The sequence below is a fragment of the Uranotaenia lowii genome, chromosome 1 (assembly GCF_029784155.1).
Source record: "Uranotaenia lowii strain MFRU-FL chromosome 1, ASM2978415v1, whole genome shotgun sequence".
Classification (NCBI taxonomy): domain Eukaryota; kingdom Metazoa; phylum Arthropoda; class Insecta; order Diptera; family Culicidae; genus Uranotaenia; species Uranotaenia lowii.
This window is the reverse complement of record NC_073691.1, coordinates 177,456,384-177,480,338: the sequence shown is the minus strand read 5'-3', so window position 1 is coordinate 177,480,338 and position 23,955 is coordinate 177,456,384. Positions and strand designations below refer to the sequence as shown.

Genomic DNA, 23,955 nt, shown 5'->3' with positions numbered 1-23,955 from the left:
TAAATTTCTCTATTTTGTACAACTTTTTCTATTTTGCATTTTTAGAGACTCCTCACCATTCCACTAAAATTCCTGCGTGATTAAAATATTTCCCTCATGATAAATGTTACAAATTTTGTACTCGTTTAGGTTTGCGTTTTAATGTTTTATTTTCTTTCAACTGTTACAAGTGTTAAAGAGCGAAAGCTTAGAGTTTAAATCAAACATGCTCGGAATGAATATGTTTTAAAATCAATGGTTTCCTTACCCAAACAATTGCATTCTAATCTTTCAACATGTTGTATTTCGCTGGCCTTTATTGACCAAATCGAGGTCGTTCTGTAAGGTGTTGTATACGTTTACCTACATCTTTTTCCCTGATACTTAAAACATTCTGATTCGTTGTGTTACCTATGGCTGTACGCGGGTATATCGAACGATTCAAGTCAGAGGTAGGTACAGAGTGCACCAACGATGTCAGTAACAATTATGTTTTCCCGAATTATTTTGTTGTTTTTTTTTCGTTCCAAACCAAACTCTAAAGGTGTGAACAGCGATAGCATTTCGGCATCTCTCTTGCTGCCTAAGTTTACATTATAATATCGTGTATACAAGACATTACGACGGCATGTTGGTCGACAGTTTAGATCTAATTTTGATATGATCTAGTAAAGTAATCAGGGAAGTTGAAACTAGATGAAGTTTACAAATTATGTTTTCAAGGGCTCACTTTGAAAAGAAACTTGAAAATTGCTCAAGAAGCATGCTTTTTACCACATAGAATTTTAAAAGTTTTATACCTAACATGTTGAAATTTTAATCTACAACGATGTATTCCATTAAGGAAGTAACCCATCATCACTTCGATCCACATTAAAAGTAAACAAACCTTTAAGGATATGTCAATTCCCTCGAGTGTCATCAAGAGAACTCGCTATTCGCTCCTAGGAACGTGTCTAGAAGTCTTGTACACTTGAGGCCATTTCTCGCTTCTTTTCCTATACCAATCCTAGATCTACCGATTCATCCGTGCGTAAAAGACTCTTTTTCCGTAACTCCGTAAAGTAAACTATATCGCGTTTCCCCCGGACCTGAACGGGGGTGCTATAGTCCGTAGTCAGTACATGATGTAAACAGACAAAAATTTATGTTCTTTTCTCCATCCGGCTGGCTACCGAATGGGCGGGAGAAGTTTCAGAAGGAAAAATCCGATTGAGTGTAGCGAACCAGTTCATAAACAAATCATTATGATACGATACATGGGCAGCACGCTTTTGTGGCAGAAAAAACACACGCGGAACGAGATTTTTTTCTCTACTCATACTGTACTCGATCGTTTATTTACCTTAGCACAGTATTCGTTCGTATTTCCGAAAAAAAGAAAACTAATCGCCCTAACTTTTTTTCCTATCTCTTTTACTTTTCCCTTCATCGATCTGTCACCAAAAACCGACAAAAAAAACAGGCTCACACGTGCTAGCCCTTCCGGAGGAGGAAGGATACTGGGGATCGCCGTGCAGTTCCAGCGGGGAGTCGCCGGAAAACCGAGGTGGTGAATATTCGCCGGTGCTGTCCTCGCACTCGGGTCAGGAGGAAGGATCACCATATGGACAGTACCATCATCATCCCCAACACCATCACCAGAACGGGAGCAATCATCTGCACAACAATGGCGATCATGGTCAACATCAGCAGGTGTACTGCCCGGTTGGATACGACAAAGCAAGTAAGTCCGGATTTTAATCGAACGGCAGTTAAGCCCGGAAACAGATACATACAGCGAGAGTTTTTCAGTTCTTTACCTAACGATCACGGCGGAACACGTCTTGAAATTCCTCAAAACACTACTGAGATCATTCCTCAAAACACTACTGAGATCATTGTATAAATAAAAATGCCCTACTCAACGAGGTGTACAATAGACTGAGTCGATTTAAGGTCATTTTTAAATTGCTCAAGCACTGTGGTCTAAAAAGCTTAGTTTTGGTTCAAAACTCATTTATGATTTTTTGCAGAATTTTTAAGTAACGTTTACATGAGTAAATTTGAACTTTTAGGTTGTATGGGAAAATTGAATATTTTGTATTGAATAATCAACATCCTTTTTGTTTCTTATGTGGAACCGAGCCTGCCAATGGTTTTTGTGCCAATTTATAAATTCGTTAAAAGAAATTTTCCGCTGAACAACTTTGTCGAAGACCGTAACTTCGTTTCTTATTAGACAACAAAGTTATTGGGTATTGAATAGGGACATGTCTTTTGGCATTGGAAAACAATAAATTCAATTGACATCACTGCTGGGTGCCTACACGGAAAAAAATTGCATGGCTACTTCAAAAACGTTGTCTTGATAATTTTAGCATTTCTGAGAGTTAGTATTTTCAACCACGGCATAGTATTACATAAATTTAGTAAAACTGAGTACGAAACATTATTGCAACTTCTATGAACTTGGTAGTTTTTGACAACTCGCAATTTTTGCTATCGGAGATACTATGGTCAAGATAATTTCATCATAATTTCTACTACAACTAGCGTCCGCATAGTTATTTGGACATTGTGGCACAAATTCATGTAAACAAAATATTACGTGCATTGTACTTTTGAGAACAAAACATATTTGACTCAAAATCATCAGTGCGTGTTCAAAATTTTACCGTCGGGTATGATAATCTCACTATGGTTTCGGAGAAGCTGATCGTGACTGAACTTGGTAAATATTGTTGTTGTTTATTCTTAATGATCATTAATTATCAAAATCATAAAAAAAAAAACAAACAAAATTTGGACTTATTTCGAATTTTGTAACATTGCAAAATTTTTCAGAGCGTCAACAGAACACAGCCAAATTGACCGGCGTGGTTCGGAAGTCTGAATTTTAATATATTACATAATGTCAAAATGCATAGTAATTTTACTATTTAAATCAAGCTCCCCATGCAGAATAATCTCTAACATAACACATAGTAGTTTTATCATGAAACATATTAATACTACTACGCCCGAAGCAAAAAACAACGCAAAAAAAAAACAAAAAACACTAGAAGTCAAATGGCGTGTCACATAATTGGTTTGTGGTTTGTTGACCAAATTTTTACTAGCATTTTTGCTTTAAAAATGCATACATAACAAATAGTAAAAAAAATTAAAGGCTCTAAACAATTATTCAGGTTTGAGTTATTTAACATTAATAGTAAGATATTTATTTTAATTTCTAACTTTCGAAAATAGTTATAGCAGTTGCCAATTTTTTTTTCAAGAATATTTGAAGGGATTTGGGAATTTGAAGATTTCATTTTAAGATTTTTTTTTATTTCCTTAGATTAGAAAGTTGTAAGCTCATTCTTTTTAACCACAAGCATGACCATTTGAAGCATTGGTAAGTTATCGGTAAATTATTATCAAATATTGAGAAAAGAAAGTAAAAGATTAAGTTAGCGGGTCAAATCAGTTTTTTTTTCGACGCGTGTTAAATCGAATAAAATTAAAGATTTTAGTTTGAAGCCTTTTGTTAAGAAGAATTTGAAATATAAATAATGTCTAACAAAAAACCAGTAAAAAATGTTCTCAGTTAACTTTTATCTTGAAAATAAAGTACAAGTTCTTTGGCCACAAAAAATAATTATTAATTACTAGCTGACCCAGTAAACCTCGTTTTACCTTCTAAAGTATAAATCATAATAAATGTTTAATTTTATCTACACGTCCTTAACTGCATCGTGCTCGCGAATAGATTTTTATGAAAATCGTAAAAAATAAAGTTGAATTTGTATGGGGACCACCTTCCATAAAAAGTGAGATCCTTGAAACTATAATAAAAACCATCTCTGATCCAAAAAACCCTCGGATATAAAATTTCACTTCATTCCGACCGACCATTCATACGTGATGTTGTTACAAAGAAAACGCCTCCATTTTTATATATAAGATGTGAAGAAGAGATAACTTTGTATGGGGACCCCCCTTTCATAAAAAGTGAGCTTCTTGAAACTATTATACAAACCATCTCTGACCCAAAAAACCCTCGGATACCAAATTTCACTTCATTCCGAATGACCATTCATACGTGATGTTGTTACAAAGAAAATGCCTCCATTTTTATATATAAGATTTATTTCATGATTTATTTTATACTAGCTGACCCGGTGTGCTTTGCTACACCCCCAAAAATTATTGAAATTTGTGTTAACTTGTTATTTAATTTTCTTTTATTTGCAAAAAAATTTTAATTCAATTTTAGAATCGTTCAAATGTTTTTCCAAAATAAAATTGCAACCTTTTTTTATTTTTAAATCTTAATTATTTTTTTTTTAATCCGTGTTCGAATCTTTTTTATGACTCTGGGTTTCTTTGCTTCAAAAGTTTATAACTTATGCCAACATATTTTTCATATATGGAATCTTCATTGTCCCGTCACGGGACACCTTTTTGATCTATTCGTTCTCGAATCAATATACAAATTGTGAGAGTGACCCCCTCCCCCATTCCTTTATCTTTAATGGGAGGAAAGGGGGGTCTTGTAACATCAGAACGTACTCTCTCATGACACTACCTTCATGAGTTGTTCATTTGCTTCATTAGTTGTCGAGTTATGCTATAAAATTTGTATCGGAGTTTCACTTCCTATCTATCTTTTACCTGGAAGGAGGGGATCAAGGTCAAACATTTCGTGTATATAAATACACTCCCATGCTTAATTCTGTTCCATTTGATCGATTGCATGATTGTTTCCATGTCATATTTGGTTTTATTTGTAAGATAAGTTCTTGGTTTGTGAAAAACAATCGAATGTGAGCTCCCGTCTTCCCTAACTGTATCTCCAATTGAAGGAAAAAGAAGTCTCAAATAAGCAAATAACCATTTTACGTATCCAAATGCTTTCCCATTCCAAAATTGTTTCCATTAGCTCTATTAGTTCTCGTATTAGGCTCCATCTCCTTCCTACCATCCCAATGGAAGAAGGCAGTAGTACCAAATATTCACAGAAATATACCTTGAGCCTAAATACTCTCCCAAGCCAAATTGCGTTCCATCTGCTGGGTAAGTTCCCAAGAAGAAAGAAGAAGAAATTGTATGGGAGCACTCTCCTCCCTTAAGATTTTCTGCTTAAAGAACGGAGGGTTCTCAAAATATCATAGAAACATTTTTCGTTATCAAATATTTGCCCACGCCAAATATGATTCCATTCGCTTGATTATTCGCCCAGTAATGCTGAAAATAGGAAAGAACCCTCCTCCCCACTTTTTATCTTCTCACTGGAAGGCGGGAGGGGTACCAAATATTCATAGAACTATTAATCGTACCCAAATACCCCATTTGCTCGAAAAGTTTTTAAGTTATGCAGTGACAAAGAGGTTAAACCCCCCCCCCCCTTTTCCTGTATCTCCACTGGATGGAAGAAGGGGTCTGAAACAATCGTAGAACCATTTCTTGTATTCCACTAACCTCCCATGCCAAATTTGGTTCCATTAGCTTGATTAGTTTTCCAGTTATGTTAAAACTTATAAGGTTGGGCCCCTTCCTCCTTTGTATCTTACCAGTGGAAAGAGGGAGGGTTACCAAACTATCATAGAAACATTCCTCGTACCAAAATACACTCCCATGCCAAATTTGGTTCCATTTGCATGATCAGTTCTCTGTTATAGGAACCTTCTCCGGCCTCTAATACACCCGTCTGCCAAGTTTCACGCAAATCGGTTCAGTAGTTTCCGAGTCTATAGGGAACAGACAGACAGACAGACAGACAGACAGATAGAAATTAATTTTTATATATATAGACTAGCAGACCCGGTAAACTTCGTCTTACCATGTTCAATTGACCGTCCATTTTCTATTTTTCCTAGTTTTCTTTACATTTCCCTTCTTTCCCTTTACTCGAGTCGTCCCGCTCAATTCTATCAAAATTGAACCGAAGAATTTAAACTCAACGGGTCTTTTCAATTTTTATAACTTGTTCAATGAATAACTGTATGTTGATAATATGTATGTTTCATTTGCTGTATTCCATTCAGTAGATTTTTTTCCGTTTTGTTATTTTGTTTTTAATATCGGGAAAATTTTTGAAGTATTTGCCGAATATTTTGCCTAACGCAGCGCTTTCAGCTCCCAAATAGCTTTGTATGGTGTATTTTTTAGAGCTGAAGAAATGAAAAAAAACATAAGAAAAGATTTTTAACTAACCATTTTCAAACAGCTTTTTATTCACCATCCCCATCCTTCGAAGCAGTTTGAATTAAAATTCATATTTTCACCAAAATCATTTCCAAAAAGATTCGCCTGATAATTGAGTTATAGACTTTACACATTTCAACTTAAATTGTTCCCAAACAGCACTTGTCATGGCATTAAATCTGGCGATATTGTGTATTGCAAATTCCTTTTTTTTTATTCAAGCAAGAAATGCAAATTATGGTTTTGAAAAGAGGAAAACATATGTTTAGATATTTTCACCCATTATTTTAAAGATTTTAATTGAAGCAGTTCTTATTTCAAAATTTCCTGAACATTGTTGGTGGTAATCTGCGATTTCATTTTGGATTACGTTATATTTTTAAGATTTAATAACATTTAATTGAAAAGCAGATTTTTTTTAAATTTAATAGATCGAAAAGAAATAATCTGTTCAGGCTTCGATGGTTTCATGAGTTCATTTTGTTACCTGAAAATTATCATATAAACAAAACCTTAATAAAAATTATGTGTCATTTTTACTGTTAATCTTAATTTTCAAAAATGAAACACCGGTCAAATCCTAACGAATATCACCACAGTTTAACTTTCATATTCTTAGCTAAGCTTAGCTTAGCTTGGTTGACTACTCACATCCACCTTTAACCATTTAATTCGAAATGATAAATCAACATTTTTCTTTTGTATGAGTTTACCAATGCAAGTTTAAGTTATGTATTTATAAAATGTTTTCGTTAGTTGGAAAATATCGTTATGGAAATAAATGCATTTCGAACTTCATGATCGCAGGCGTGGCTAAGTAGAATGAATTCCACATCGCCAATGGTTGCTACTCCGTGATTGACCGAGGCCATCAGTTTTGTTCAGAGGTCAAATGAACGGAGGCTGGGATTGGCCGCACATTCACAATGCTCAAACCTGATGCTCTCTCTTTAAATATCAATAACGGCGCCGGCCACGTCCTAGTAGTCAATGGATAGATTGGAAAAGGTAGAAAGGGATGAAAGTTCAATCTTGTGCTTTAGGACCGAGGTCACCTCTGCATCCTAGCAAAACAATTTTAGTTTGCAGGTGTGTGTTAAAGGATATGATCGGGAGACACTTTTGACTAGTGTGATCAAAATTATCAAGCCTTTTCTTCTACTCTCCTTCTATTGCCTAGTTAAACTAGTTGATATTTTTTTCCTGGAAATTATTCCCTATCTTAATCTTACAATAAGTCTCACTACTGAGACACGAATAAAAAAAAATTACCTTAGTTTGGTTCTATTTTAAAAAGATTTTTTCAGAACAAAGTTTCAGTTTGTTCGGATAACGTGTCGCTACTAAGCCTATCTTTTTATGACCAATCACCAATGTTACTATACTTAAAACTGCTTTGATTAAAAAATCAAAAACATTTGAACAAATGTGCTTAATTGATTGATTTCGTTACTTCTGAATACTTTTTCTTTGGTCGACTTTAAATACAAAAAAAAGATCAGTTAATTTCAAAAATTTCATAAAAATAAAAAATAAATAGTTAGAATATTTTATTGCATTTGCATTTATCTTACGCTATCACATCAAAAGTTATTGATGTTATTGAAATTCTAACATGTTGTTTGGAAATTTTATGGAACCCATAATGTAAGAAACGTAAAGCACGCAACATTTTCTGTACTCGTTTTCTTGTTGGAAAGGCTATTCTCCTTGCTTTCTATTTTAGGTTATTTTGTTTTCAATCGTAAATCTACGGCACTTGACATTCTTAAATCTTTGATTCAAATAAATTTAATTTTATTAAAATTGAAAAAAAATGTATTGAAAATTATTTTAAAAATAAGTTTTAAACTTATTACATAATTAATATGTTATCAAGTTATTATTTCATATTTACTAAAGCAAAATAATGCAAAACATGAAAATAAATAATTAAATAATCTCAAATATTGTTTAATTTTTCTTCAGACTTTTTCTCGATGTATTTTGCAGCGCTTTTAAAATTCGTTCAGTCTCATATAAAATCAATGAATGGAAAATAAAATCATTAATATACCTTTTCGAATTGAAATTTTTTCTAAACGTGAATCTTATAGGGTTTATAAAACTTACTTCAGAAATTGTATGTAAATTCCAATGGAAATTTCATCGAACTCGACTATCATACGAGTTTCTTGAAATCTGAACTTTTCAAAGGGTTTTTATCGAACTTCCAAACGCAATGTTTCCAGTCATCAAGTATCTACGCTGTCAAAACTTTGTAAATTCACTTTTTTTTAAATAATTATAGAACAATTATATAATTATGAATGCCAACAAATAATGCACAATTTACACAATGTACTTATCTTTTAACCGTCCTATAATTATTGGATAAGCTGGTCTCCGGTCTTGTTGGTCCGGGAGGCGTAGCACCAGACTTTTTTACCCCAGCTTCTCAAAACACCGATCCAAACGCGAAAATTCACTTTTTTCACTGCCAAATATTGCACAACAATGAAACTTGATTAACTTTTAATCCGGATTTCGCCTAAAATTTAAAATTTTTCAAAATTTACTGGACCAAAGAACCGAAAAAATTGCGACGGCTCCCAAGCACCGCTAATTTTTGAATACGGACATAATTTATGAAAAAGTAAGAAAAAAGTAATTAAGAATGAAACAAAATACTTAGCTCAACATGTAGTCGTGGCTTCCGTCTCAAATTTTACACTTATTTTGAATACCCTTTGTCGGTCCGGAGGGCGCAGTGCAAGCCCCTCTTCTTCTTTCACACAGAATAATGCAATTTTTTAAACTTTCTTAACTCCGAACTTGTGTCTTCTGGTTCATAATTACATTATACCACTCAATGAATAAACCGATCACCTTATGGGAATGTTCTTTTTCGGATTTCATCGAAAATTTCCTTCTTAAAGAAAATTTTCACGGACGGAGCGAAAAAAAAAACGCGTGCCGCTCACCACCACAGTTCAACTTTCATATTCTCTGAATAAAGTAATATTTTCAAAAAAAAAAAAAAAAAATAGTAGTTATGTTGACAAAAGGAAATGTCGAAGTATACATTTGTCCCATTTATTGGGGCAAGTGAAAACACATAGATCTTTTTCAGATGCGTCAGTGAAAAGACTTTAAAATGAATTTAATACTTGTTCTTGTTTGTCTGTTTTATCAACTTTTCTAAGTTTTTCTCCGGAATAAATTAATGCTTGGTACTTCAATTACACTGAATGCTGTTCAACCAAAAGATCTTGATTTACAAAGACCTTAATAATAATTTTGAATATCCGCTTCAGATTCAACACTCGGGATATCCTTTCTGGCCATTCTGGAGATAAAATTCTCAAATTGTAGATGTTTCATAGCTAAATGGCGCGTTTTCACTAATTCCACCTAAGAAATTACAGGAATTAATATTATTTTTAACACTTTTAGATCATATTAAAAGTTCATCATAAAAATCTGCTGCCCCTGGAATATCAATCACAAAAAAACTTTTCAACAAAAAAGTGAATTAAAAGTCTTTTCTATATAGCCAAAATATGTAAAACAAAAACACACTTTTCATGTTAAGTTTGCACTTGAATTGTGTGTAAACAAACAGTTAACGTGTAAACAGTTTTTTGGTGAATGATTTAAAAAAAAGAGTTGAGTCTATTTAATCAATTTTTTTTGGGCCCAACAATGATTTAGATGAAGAAATAATGTATACATTTTTTGTTAAAGTTGATAGTTTGCACTTGCTGTAGTCTACTTTCTTAATTAAAAATTCTTCCAAAAAAAGCATATCCTCACTTTTTGTTATTAAAAAGCAGATTATTTTATTGATAACTTCAATTTACGTTTGCAAAAATTCAAATAGTTCATTCGGCCTTTTAAAACTTCAATCTTATCAAATCTATTTCAAAGATAACTCTTGTTGAGAGGACGAATGACCAAGTTGGTTAAAATCCTCTATAAATAAACACAATAGAATAGATTAGACGCTTGTTCAGTTAATGTTTCTAGCGTTCTAGTTAGGCTTATTAGATTATAATAAATTGAATGTGAAGCTTCCCAATCTCTTATTTTCAAACGTCCGCAAAGTGTCATAACATAATTTCATATTTATCTTTACCAAATTCATATTTTTTTAACAACAATTTACTTCTTAAATTAACACGAATTAAAAATGGTTTTAATATTTGAAATCATTTATATGGTTTGAATTCGATCGATAAAATATCAATCCGTGTCACATCTTGGCGTCATTTATTACCATGTGCTGTGTACAAATAAAATAAGCAAGAAAAAATAACACATCTAGGTTGCATATCGCCCCCACGTGCGTAAGAAGTATAGGTACTTGGTTGAGAAATAGGCGCCTAATTTTTAAATTTTTCCAGCGATCAATGAACAGTATGCTTTGGTTACTATTATCTTGCAACGACGTTTGTTAGCGACGCCTCGCCCATGGAGACGAAAAACAAACCCCTCGAAGAAAAGAAAATCTATAAAAATGGATGCCTGACTTTCCAATTTCAGATTTTGGCAAAACAAATATTATTTGGTTTATTCGATCAGCAAAATGTCAACCTGAGTCACATCTAGGCGTCATTCATAACCATGGGCTGTAGAAATGAGCTAGGAATCAAGAACAGAAAAAAAATCACATCAAGGCTTCGTATCGCCACCACTTGCATTGAAAATATGCTTGGTTGAGAAATACGCGCCAAAATATTCTCACTGATCAGTATGCTATGCCATGGTTACTATCTTCTAACGACGTCAGGTCGCGACGCCTCGACCTTAGAGACGAAAAACAAACCGCCCATAGGAAAAAAAATCTCGAAAAAATGGAAGCCATGACTTTCATTTCATTCAAAAAACTACAAATTTCATAATTACGGACAATTGATGCGACTTTGTGTTGTTTTTATTCGATATAAACCGATTCGCATGGCTACAGAATATTTTAAAAATAATTTCATTCGATCCTTTTGGGAAATTTCGGAGGAGTAGTACTACAAACACCGTTACAAGAGAATTTTATATAATAGATAGATATGTGATTTCTTTTGATTTGTGTTCCAAACTGACTCTGATTGAATATAAAATATTAATTTTGAATCCAGAATCAAAACTATGAAACTGCGATCGCTTGTAATTTGAAACCTTGACTAAATTCTCACATAGATGTTTTAATCTTGATTATTAAACTTAACTTCGAGCTGGATTTGAATTTTTAATTTTGATACCGAATCTGAGCACTGCCTTTTTGAACCTGAGTTCGAAATATGAATTCCGAATTTGAAACGATTTTTGAATCTAAGTTCCAGATGAAGCGAAAAAGTGAAATTTGGTTCAGAATTTTAACTAGAAATATCTTAGGTATTTGAGTATTGAATTTTTGGCTTTCAATGTGAACTTGTGAATCTGAATGAAAATTGCGAATGATGAAACTGTTTCAGATTTTACAATTCTGGATCACCATTATGAAACGTTCTTTAGTTCCAATTCTGCATTAGAATTAAAAGTACAAATTTCAAATCTTCAAAATGGTTTGTTATTTTGAATTTTTTCTTATCCCATTCCGAAATGATGAGTTTCTAATATAGAAGTTTGAAATGCAAAACCGAGATTCGAATAAGTTCCCAATTTGGATCATCCAAACTAAAGTTCAGTAAAAATAAACTGGGTACAGAATCCGAATTTTTATAACAGACATCCAATTTTTATGTTAATAAGCAAATTTGGAACCCCTAAACTGAATTATTCTAACCTAACTGAGGTTACCAAAGCTTTCCAAATATTTATCCGCAAGTACCCGGGCCGTGCAAATCCGGGGCCAATATCAAAATTATGAGATTAAAGTCAAAAAGAAAAATAATTTACTTTTGTTCATCCAAAACACTTTAATCGATTTTAAATCACATTTCCAAAAATAATTCATATTATTTTATTTGGTTCAATGTTACGAGCGGATTTTATTGTTATTTTGATGAAACTAATTTAAAAAAAAATAAGACTCAAATTTGAAAAACTCGACTTAAATTTTTGTTTGATTCAGCAAATAAAGTGCAAAAACTCGGGAAGAATCTGGGCGATTTGACAAGCTTATTGAAATTCTATATTCGGGACTGAATTTCTAGCTAGAAATTTTTCGAAAAACTGTAGTTGAATTATTGACCTTGGAAAAGATTTCGGCATTTCTGGATCCTCATGGGGGGCCTCCCTTCCTACGGCCATGTTCAGTTTATTAGTAAACATCTGATAATGATAATAAAAAAAAGCAATTGCGCAAAGTTTTCTAATTGAATTAATTATTCTACGAGTCCTTTTTTTAAATGCTATTGAATGTACATTTTTTTTCTATACTAAGGTCATATTTCGCTTCTAAACTTACTCATAATAAAAAAAAACTAAAAAATGGTTTATCGAAATCCTGGATATTCTCATACTTCATATGAAAATGTAATTCTGTCTAATAACGTCAAAGGCTGCAATAAACTTGCTATTTCCTTGACAAAAATGAAATGAAACATTTAAAGGTCTAGTTCAACTCTATCCAATTAAAACTTCACAGAAAGCAAAAACTGTACAATGACTGAATAAAAGATATCTACAGCTATTCCCGAAAAACAGGAAATTTGAGATGGCTTCGCAAAATTCGCTGTATCTTTTCCAATTTCCACAACAAAAAACTTGAAATTTGTTGTAAAATGTTTGATCTAGTACCTGACCAAGTTTCTTAAAAATCGATTCACGCAATCAAAAATGGTGCCGGTTTAAAAATGGGGCTCATTGTCGCTTAACAGACAATTTCATTCTTTTTCGACGAAAAGGAATGAAAAATATCATAATGAGCAATTTGGATTTTTCTGTCACAATATCTTAATTTAAAACTAACAACGTTGTAAATTGATAAAAACTTTTTTCGTGCCTTTTGTAAAGCAAAACTTATTCGAGACTTTCGAAATCTACTCTTACATATATTAAAAATTTATTTGGAAATGTTTTCTAAATTCCGTGTAAATTCTCCAGACATGACAATTTTCCCCGTGATTTGCGGGAAATTCCTAGATTTTTTTTCAGGTTTCCTAATAAGGCAATAAAAAAAAATCTATTGTCCCACAGGTTACATCTGCGACGAGGGCTACTACGGCATCCCGACGGGCACCTCAATCTCATCCACCAGCAACGGTTCCGGCGTTGGTCTCAGTACAGCAGATTCGCTTCTGTCCATCAACAGTGGCAGCGGAAGCATCATTACCGGCTCTTCGCTGGTCAGTTCCGGCGGCGGTGGCGTCCCGGTGGTGCGCGTTGTCAAACGACGAAATACTGCCAACAAGAAGGAGCGCCGCCGAACGCAAAGCATCAATTCGGCGTACACCTCCCTGCGGGATCGGATCCCTAATGTTCCGAACGATACTAAGCTGTCTAAGGTAGTTTTTTTTCTCGATTTTTAAGGTAAAATATAATATTGACAATTACAAAATTGTACCGCTTTCAAACAGATCAAAACTCTGCGGCTAGCGATTTCCTATATCGCCCATCTGCTGGCGGTCGTGAACGGAAATCAAGATCCATCCTGCGACTTCCGGGCAGAGCTGGTTCCGTCCTCGAGGAAAATCAACGCAGAACGAAGGGCCCAGAAGAGTATGATGCAAGTAAGTGTATGCCCCATATTATAGAACGTTTTTTTATTAATTAGATAAGAGACCACTTTCGGGTTAAGCGCTACAGGTTCCTAAAGCCATAAGGAGGAAAACAAAAACGCCCTTTCATTTTTGGTCTATCGGAAATTCATATTTATCTAGGCGCGTGAAGAGGAAAAGCCGTCAGTGGCGGTATTTTCTTTTAAGTTTTTTTTTCTAATGTCTGGAACGAACATCGCGCCGTTTTTGTTTTGTTTTTGACTACCCTCCCATTTCGGGAAACCGATTCAATATTCATAATTGAATCATTATCTTTATTATGGTTGAGTGTGTCTGTATTTCGTGAATGGATTTTGACTGCGGGGATCTGTTTTCGTACCAACCACAAATAAAATGGAGCAGATGGAATTCACAAACTGTCAAGAAACAATTTTACCAAAGTATTTAAATATTATTTTGGACAAAATATTGTACTGTGATCGCCAGATTTATTTACAATTTGCGATGATGCCTTTGAAGATACCTCTGGTCCATCAAACACATCCTGAGAAATTGAAATGATTGCCATTATATATACCTAATGCAATTATCAATGAAACGAGCCCAAATGATTACCCTTAATGGTACCACAATTGAATTATGACTCTCAACACTTGCCACATAATTGCGTTTGTTTGCAAACACCACGATGACGCTCTCGGATGCTGATAAGTCAATTAAACTAAATGTCAAACCGCAGCACACACACCCGGTCTGAGCAAGTGCGGAAAAACTGTGTGGTGGGAAAATTGTGCAATTGTACCGATTCCCAGCACCAGCACTACAAAACAGAACCAATAATCTAAAAGCCTTTCCCAATTGCATCGTTAAAGTGAGTTCTCTGAGAAACATCAAACGTCAATTATCTCCCACAAGGAAGGGAAAGCGATGTGCAAGAAAACCCCTATTAAAGAGATGCTGAATTTTCCACCCTCTAAGGACAGATTTTCCCACATAAATGTTCATTCCATGTGCGGGTGCAGAGCATTTGTACGGGAAATTTTCCTCCCCTCCCAATCAGCCTCGATAGCGCAGTCGGTAGCGCGTAAGTCTCATAATCTTAAGGTCGTGAGTTCGATCCTCACTCGGGGCAGTAAACTTTTTGCTTTTGTGGCCAGCATTGAAACGCAGCCAGATAGAGACAAAGACTGCGTCCTACGAGACAAAAAAAGTCATGATTCACCAACCAACAAAAAAAAAAAAAGCTACTCGCAGATGACCCCGACGTGATTTGAACACGCAACCTTCTGATCTGGAGTCAGACGCGCTACCGTTGCGCCACGGAGTCTTATAAGAAGTGCCGCGTTGGAAGGCTCACTTAAAACTTGGTTCAATTGAAACACAGCTGAATGTTAGACGAATTCCATTAACATGAAGGAATTTTTTTTGAGGGGAAGTATTGCATTCATAACCACGCCCTTTTTTGTTCAATTTCCAAAGCGCATGTCAAACTTGGATGAAAAAAAACGCCTAGAGTAAATAAGGGCTTTATTAATTTCACCGAGCGCAATTTGTCACATTCATTCAAAAATGTTACTTTTTTTTAATGTCGCGTGGAAGATGCTAATTGCACGAAATATTACTGAAATTGTGTGATGTTGAAAATGACGGGACATCAATTAGTATCACGTGAGGACATGTTATGTTGTCAAATTCCTGCAACTGTATATTACTATGTCTATGCAATTACTAATGAATTCTTCTGTGTTATGAAGTGACTTCTATGTTTTATGAGAAAATAAAATTTATAAAAAGACAGTATCTCTGTGACTCACTGACAGTAATTTTACATAATAATAAATAAACTAAATTAATTTTTATCCCTCGAGTTGTTATTCTTGTTTGAATCTATTTCTGAATCCAAGATACGATTTTTTATTTCAAATTCCCTGAATTCAGACTCTAATGCTGAACGTTGAATTTACAATCAACAAACAAAGATTTGAACGGAACGCCCCTTAAAAGCTTTTAAGGAACAACATTAACAGTAGAACATTACACACCAAGAAAATATTTTAAAAAATAATCGAAAAACGCTTTTGGAATAATGTTTAATGAAACATTCTGATTCAACAACGAATGATGTACCTAATATATTCCTATCCAGTTCATTAAATAATTATTTCATAAGAACAATTGCGTGTGATTTCGGTGATTTATTTTACCAACTAATAAAGTTACCAAACTTTCACAGTTTGGTCGGTTAAAATTACCGGATGTACGGAAACGTCTTCAATTTGTTCGACTAAAACGGCTTTCGGCAAAAATTCAATCGCTCGATTTTGTGATCCTGAGGAAAGTCGGGTGAGACGGACAATTTCGATATTTCGAAAACTACAATGTTTGGCACAAATCTAATGAGGCAAATATGTTTGCCCAAGTGTATCAACACTTCCGAGACCCTTTGTTGATTTACAACAAGCAAAATTTCGTAATGGTAAACAAAACAAACAAAAACTTTGAGGATGCACCATTTGATGAACTTTTCTCTACTTAGAAAATAGTCCATAACTCGCAACATTTTCGAAAGTTTTTACCGTTTTCAACAGTGGAATGTTCATTAGGCTTCTATTCGACCATCCGGAGGTAACCCAGCGAATTTTGATCGACGTAAGCAACAAACGTTTTGACGAAAAAGTTCCTAGGTCGGGTAAGACGGACACCTCAAGGTCGGGTTAAACGGACACATACATTTCTCCAGGTATTTCAAAATTTTCATCGGCTTGATCCTCCATATGCCTACGAAAGACGTTGGCAAGGGCAATTGTCGGTCGAAAAGTACTCAGCATTTCAAACAGGCCATAAGATCTGTTGAAAGTGGACCCCCGGTGAAGACAGCTTAGTCCTGTATTTTACAGGATTCCGAAAATCTCACCGTTACGCAATTGGACTCGGACTGGACCCTTTTTATTTTAAAAACATTCTCAAGTACTTTTTTTTTCTTTATTTTAAGAGACTTTCAGCCTTTGGCTGGTTCGTCTCTCACTTCTCAAGTAATTAATTTACAAAAAAAATTGTACATGTACAGCATTTTTTCCGACAATATCTACCTTTTCTACGCAGTGTCCGTTTTACCTTACCATTTTGAAAAAGTGTTATTTCCGAGCATGTTTTAGATTGCTTTAAAAAAGTCTTGTCGAAGGAAATTTTTTTAATAATTCCAATAGTTAATGCGCCAATATGAGATTTTCTAATGTGATTCTACCTTAGGGTGTCCGTCCTACCTGACTTTCCTTACAAAGCAAAAAAATATATATAGACCTCTCGACGAATTATTCATGATTTACTATGTAATTTTGGGATTTGAGAAATATATCATATTTTGTATGCTACATCTTATTGATGAACTCAATGTGAGTCTGTCTGTTAGTGTAATGTCATATTCTGCTATGTTTTATTACGTCACGGTTGTTTCAATTTTATGTAATTCTTTTACATCGTTTCCACGGGTTTACATCGAAAAGATGAAATCAGCAGCAACATGTGAAAAGGGTATAAAAGACAAAGTAAACAAAACCGGTTTTCAGTGGATTCAAATAGCCCAATATAAGCTCTACTTAACACAAAAACCGTTTTTAGATTTTCAGTTTTCGTAAGATTTATAATGCAGTTTGAGTAAAGGATCTAAAAAATTTAGAGCCATAAAATGACATTATTCTCACATAGATTGTTTTATACACCCTTTACTCCACAACAAAGCAAACGGTCTAGATGCAAAAAATTAAAAGGGGAAGAATCCGAAAAGCTATTCACTCACTCCTATAGCGAGAACCATAAGCCTTTGTCAAAAAATAGGGGGAAATTTTATCTCCATCTCACTCACACATATGAGACAGTACAAAGCGAAGGGTCTATAAAACATTTAGATGAATTTCATACTCCAGCTAGGGTCTATAAACAATTGCGAGCTATTTTTACATGATAAAACCGTCGTATCGATAAAAACATATTTAGAATGATCCTACGCACCGTTTTGACCATAAAGACTTGGGAGATTCCTCGTGAATTTTAATTAGCGATTTAAAAAAGATTGCAAAATTTTCAAACGCGTTTTTCGCGAAACGTCATAAATGAACATAGACCCTTTTCAAGTGTTGGTGCTGAAATATTGGAGATGATTTTAAACTCAAGTTATTTGCATGTTTCAGAAGTAATAAATATCGCAACACTTTTTGTTGTTGTTTATGCATCTTTTACCAAAGTACTAAAATTGCGTTAATTTTATACACGATTTACTTATAAAATGCTTTGAAAATTTCGTCATGGTCACTTGGATAGGTCAAACGCTTTTGTTATCGAAAACCACAAGAAGTCAAATGTAGCTTTACAGAATCTGAAAACTTAGTCTGACATACAGTACTCGCTCGCCAATCCTGCTGGGACCAAGGGGAGCGTCCGATAATCGAAAGCGTCCGATTACCAAAGTTGGCCTTAAATGTAAACATTTCCGAATTGGAGACGCATTACAGGCGCAACACTTTCTATTCGGTAGTCGCATCATAGGCGCAGTTGTCCGATTACAGATCTGAGCCACGAATAAAAAGCAGATTTCCGGAGAAAACGTCCGATTATAGAGCATCTGGTATCAACACTTAAAATCGTCCGATTACCGAACTTGTCTGATTGAAAAGCGTCCGATAAACAAACCAGTACTGTATTTCTCAAAAATCTACATTAGGGTGGCAATTTATGCGTGGGAAAAATTTCATAATTGAATTTTGAAAACCTACCATATACATTTTGTTGATTGACCCAGAAAGCTGACCTGTGCAAAATTTCAGCTTAATTGGACTTGATTTAGGGGTGCCTCAAAGTGCTCAAAGTTTCGGTTTTCTTGACCTTAAATCACCAAAGGGGGGACCAAAGAAAATCGGAAAAATTTAAGTTTTAATTTTAATGTTAAATGACTTAAAATTGCTCTCTTAAAACGTAATCTGGTGTTATCTCGAAAAAAAAATTGACTTTAAAATTTAAAATATTCCCAAAAGGGGGATAGGAAATCCGAAAAATCGGAAATTTAATTTTGATGCCAAATGACTTAAAGTGCATAAAACGTCGAAATCTGATGTTATCGCGATAAAAAAAAATCGAAATTTGACTTTCTTGGACTCAGTTGGTTTTCCGAAAAAACGGCCGGGTTTCCCCGAAAGTCGATTTTTGACCAAATTTTTTTTTTTAGATAACACCAGAACTCGACGTTTCATGCATTCTTAAGTCATTTGGTATCAAATTTAAAATTTTGATTTTCCAAATTTCCTTTGATTCCCCCTTTTGATGATTTTTAAAGTATTTATGTAGATTTTTGACAATTTTTTTTTGGAATAACACCAGATTTCAACGTTTTATGCACGAGGAAGAATGACCTTAACGGGTTAAACTCCTATCAAAAAAGAAGAAGACGTTTTATGCAATTTTAAGTCATTTGGCATACCAAATTCAAATTTCGATTTTCCGATTGCCTTTGGTTCCCCCTTTGGTAATTTTTGAGGGTAAAAAAAAGGGTGAGGCACCTCCCCTATATCAAGTTCGATTGAGCTGAAATTTTGGATCAAATTTATTGGACCAATCTACAAAATGTATACGGTCGGTTATCGAAATTCGACATGATCCATTTGGCTGCCACTTTAACCTGCATATGTATGAAAAATTTAGATTCCTAAACACAGGGTTGCTAGCGATTTTTCGTTTTGAAATTCCAAAGTTTTTCCCGGTTTTTTCAAGGTTTTTTCACGGTTATAAATGATGATTTTTTTTTCGAAATCTACCTTTTTCTAAAAACTATCGATCTTCGTCTATAATTTCTTTTTTATTTTCATATTTCCCTTTCTATCTTCCTTTCTCCTCTCACAAAGTGTTAAGTTAAGAAAACAATTGTAAACAACAAAATCGATTTTGGCTCCTTAAAGCCTAAAGGTATGAGCCGTTTCAAATAAAGAATTGTTAAAAAAAAAAAAAATGATGATGATTTTTCCGATATTTTTTATACTCGTTTTTGATTTAAAATCATGGCGATTAAAAAAATCAATATAAAAGGCTTCAAATTTCTAATAATTGTATCCCAAAACTTGTTAACCGATAAGAAATCATGGTAAACACTTCGGCGTCTTGTAACATGTAGTCTTTTCGTTTCAAATTTACAGGTTTTCATGATTTTTTAAAACAAATCTAACGAACTGGGCATCTATTCGTCGTTTTGCTCAACAATTTCGACAATTTTGCAAAACAAAGTCCAGTTATATTGATCTTGAAACCATAATGTTGTACTTTTCAGCCAATATAAATTTTCTAGAATTTCTATAGAGTTCTAGAAAAAAAGTATAATTTATATGGAAATATGTTAACAATACATCGAAACATACTATAAAATCAACTTGAATGGGGGTTTGTCTTACAAAACTTAAAATCATCCGATTGCAGGAAAATATTTAGTTATTTTCTAAATCCAGTTATATTCTTTTGTACATATCCAAAGACATGTTTTTGAAAAAAAAAATGTTTTTTTAAAACAAAATAATGAATAACTATAGTAATAGTCATTTGAACTGAAAATTCGTGAAAATATAGAAACCGTGTATAAAACAGGGCTGAGTTTTAATTGTTTGAGTGTAAGATATTATTTTTTATCAGGGTTAAGACCTTAGATTTCGGAAACTTTAAGCAACAGCTCAACGTGGAATGAAATTAAAACTTAACACTTGCGATGTAACGCTTCCTTCCTCAGGTCAATTCAAACGGAAAACACAACAACAACAACATTGAAAAACCAATTTTTTTTTTCTGATGAAAAAGAGGTGTAACTCTGCTTAAAAACGTCTCACGCTGCCAATTTATTTCATTTATGCATGAAATAATTTTATGAAATATGTATATCGAACACTGAACAATTTTACGTCGAAACTGAAACTGGTACAGCCAAACCTGGATGTGCGAGAAACCTTTATAGTGAGAGAAAACAACAAGTCTCAAGGTTTGCAGAACACAAAACCTCTTCAAGTTAGAGTGTAACCTCCATAAGCTAGACTCATTTTCCTGACTAGACCAAGGATATTAGAGAAAATAACAATTTTGTACCATATTGAAACTTACTCAGAAAACTTCGAACTGATGCATCAACTGGTGTCAGGTAGATTTTTATCAAATACATATTGAATAGTTGAATTTCTAGATCACTTTAATTCATTTGTATATGTTGCTGACGCTCTATAAAAGAAACTGGTTAAGTTAGAAACCACTTTAAAAGAGAAAAAAAGTTAAGTTTTGTGTTTAGTTTTGTCGATAAAAGTTTCATTATTAAATTAATATCATTTGACTGTAGCACACTTGCGGAGAGCGAAAAAATTAGATAACTCATATTTCTTCGCAATTAGTTCCGGTTTCCCGGTGACGTGATGAAATTCCAAAGTTTTTCCCGGTTTTCCCGGTTTTCCCGGTTCGCTAGCAACCCTGTAAACAATTTGATTCTGAGTCCTTAGTTCAAATGCTAATTCCTAATATTTATTCTTTTTAAATTTTGTTTTTAAATTTTTGTTCTGTATCTTGCTACAGAATTCCAAACGAAATTCTGCTTCTGTGTTTTTTTTATTATTTTAAAGTTTAAATCATGATCATATCTCGGAATTTCAAAGCATTTGAACCACTCATTCAACAATCAATCCTCTTTCAATTCCTAGCTGGTTATGGGTTCAGTCGAATCTTCTTCTGTGGCGCCCATCGAATGATTACCATCCTGTACTTCCTTCCGGGACGCTTAAAGATTAAAGGCCTATTAAAATACCGATTCCGACAAACGTTGGGCCCATTTTTTCCCATAACAGTAACGAGACATCGCTCTCGGAACGAACGGGCAACGACGAATAAGCGACGGCCACTTGAAGAGTTGAAATGAAATAATTTACGGTTGAGAATCTAGCATTGCACTTAGAGCTGTATGTAAGCAGCCAAGATCCCACACAACATAACGCTTCAAAGCTATGTATTCCCAAGATCGCCCAAAGTGAAACAAATTACTCTTCAGTCACTTTATCTTGCTTTGACATATTTCTAATTGAGCGCGGCAACGATCAAAAGTTGGCTCAACTGACGGATAAGCATTTTTCCTTCAGGATTTGGAATGCATTTTTGAAAAGCAAAAAAAAAGTTCTGGTGGCTACTATCACCATATTCGTAAGTGGTTCAGTAACGGAGACAGCACCAGTTGAGTTTTTTCTAATGTGTACCCTTTATCGCTTCAATGGAAAGTAAGGGGTAATAAGTTTCCAACCATCTCGAGGGAACGAACTGCACCCTAAGTTTAACATTACTGAGTTACTATGAACTCATTTTCAAAATCGAGGTTAATGGTATTGTTAATTTTAAATAAAAAAATAAACTTTTAAGACCACATGTATTATGAAATTCAAACAGGGTAATAGTTGAATAAACAACTCAATGCTATCAAAATGTTTAGCCGGACAGCCTAAGAAGCTGAATGAAAATATCCTCCGATTATAAATTGAGAGTCCATTGAGATAATTAATACAATAATTAGGTATGGGAGAGTGGGCCATTTTTTTTCTATGCTCCATAACTTCTTGATTATAAAAGATAAAATGAAAAAATGGTATGGTTTTCTACATTTCTAACGTATCAATAAGCTTTTTTTTAAATTTTTAATAAGTTATTTTCCCTAAGTTCTGACTGTTAAAAAAATGCAATATTTTTTTGGATTTTGAAAAATGGTGGGGAATTGTGGGCAACCAAATCCAAATTGACTAAATAACATGTAAAGTTTATGAGTTGAACCAAAACTGTAATTTCATCATTCATTTCGTTATTTTAAAGCAATTTCAGATGATGAAATCAAAAAAGAGTTGTGCATGACCGAATAATTCCTAAAACCTGGCTCGCGATCGTTTTGGCAAAATTCTTTACATAGGATGGACAAAATATTTTTCATAATTCTTCATTTGGCATAAACAACTTTACAGATAGAAAAAAACGTATTTTAAGTTCTGAATGTATATAAAAACATAAAAATATAGGTGGCCCAAGATACCCCACAAAATGTGACCCACGGTTCCCCACAAGCTATGATTTGCAAATTGGTTGCGTTTGTGTGTCTTAGGCCCACGTTACCACCCTCTCCCCTACTACATACATTATAGGGTGGCAATGGATGTATGGAAAAAAATAATGATCGAATTTTGAAAACCGACCATATACATCATTTCGTAGAGTGGCCTAAAAAAACTGATCTGGGCAAAATATCAGCTCAATCGAACATGATTTAGAGGTGTCTCGAAGCGCTCAAAGTATCGGTTTTTACCCTAAAAAATGATCAAACAGATGAAGAAAGGAAAACGGAAAAATCGGAATTTTAATTTTAGTGCAAAAAATTCCTCAAAATGCATAAAGCTTCGAAATTTGGTGTTATCTCGAAAAAATTTTTTCGTTCAAAACCGACTTCAAAATTTCAAAACTCATCTAAAAGGGGATCAAAGGAAATCGAAATTTAAATGTTGATGCCAAATGACTAAGAAATGCATGAAACGTCGAGATCTGATATTATCTCGAAAAAAAAATTTGGCCAAAACTCGACTTTATGGGGCTTAGCCGTTTTTCGAAAACCGGTCGTTTTTCGTGATTTTTGAAAATTCAAAGTCGATTTTTGACAAAAAAAATGAGATAACACCACATTTTGAAGTTTTATGCATTTTAAGTCATTTTCCAGCAAAATTGAAATTTCGATTTTTCCGATTTCCTTTGTTGGTCCTTTTTGGTTGGTGGTTTTTGAGGGAAACTTTAAGCGCTTTGAGGCGTCTGATTGAGCTGAAATTGCACAGGCCAATCTGCAAAATGTAAATGATCGGTTTTAGAAATTCGACATAACATTTGACTGCCACCCTTATATACAAAGATGAGGTTGAGCATCAATTACAGGAATAAGGTGACAGAACACGAATTAAAATTCTACTTACCATATACAGCTCTTAGACCCTTCCTTTTGCGATCTAGCTAGGGCATCATCACACTGTTTCACACTTTAAAACTTACACATTTAGATCTGCGGGAAAATAGAAAACAAAAGACTTTTTTAAAAAAGAGGTTGTTAACAATTTTCGAACAGTTTAAAGATGTCAATCTGAAATAT

At 34.0% G+C, this 23,955-nt stretch overlaps 1 protein-coding gene and 2 non-coding genes across 3 annotated transcripts in view; 2 read left to right on the top strand and 1 right to left on the bottom strand.

Annotated features, from left to right (window-relative positions):
* LOC129737810 (heart- and neural crest derivatives-expressed protein 1) overlaps nucleotides 1-23,955 on the top strand; it is a 33,479-nt gene that overhangs the window by 4,572 nt on the left and 4,952 nt on the right. The window contains exons 2-4 of the mRNA XM_055728974.1: nucleotides 1,445-1,705; nucleotides 13,267-13,574; nucleotides 13,647-13,799. Coding sequence (XP_055584949.1) covers nucleotides 1,445-1,705; nucleotides 13,267-13,574; nucleotides 13,647-13,799 — 722 coding nt within the window. The remainder of the gene's footprint in view (nucleotides 1-1,444; nucleotides 1,706-13,266; nucleotides 13,575-13,646; nucleotides 13,800-23,955) is intronic.
* Trnam-cau (transfer RNA methionine (anticodon CAU)) lies at nucleotides 14,847-14,919 on the top strand. The gene has a single exon. It is a non-coding gene; the product is annotated as a tRNA-Met (tRNA).
* Nucleotides 15,043-15,114, bottom strand: Trnaw-cca (transfer RNA tryptophan (anticodon CCA)). Its single transcript has one exon. It is a non-coding gene; the product is annotated as a tRNA-Trp (tRNA).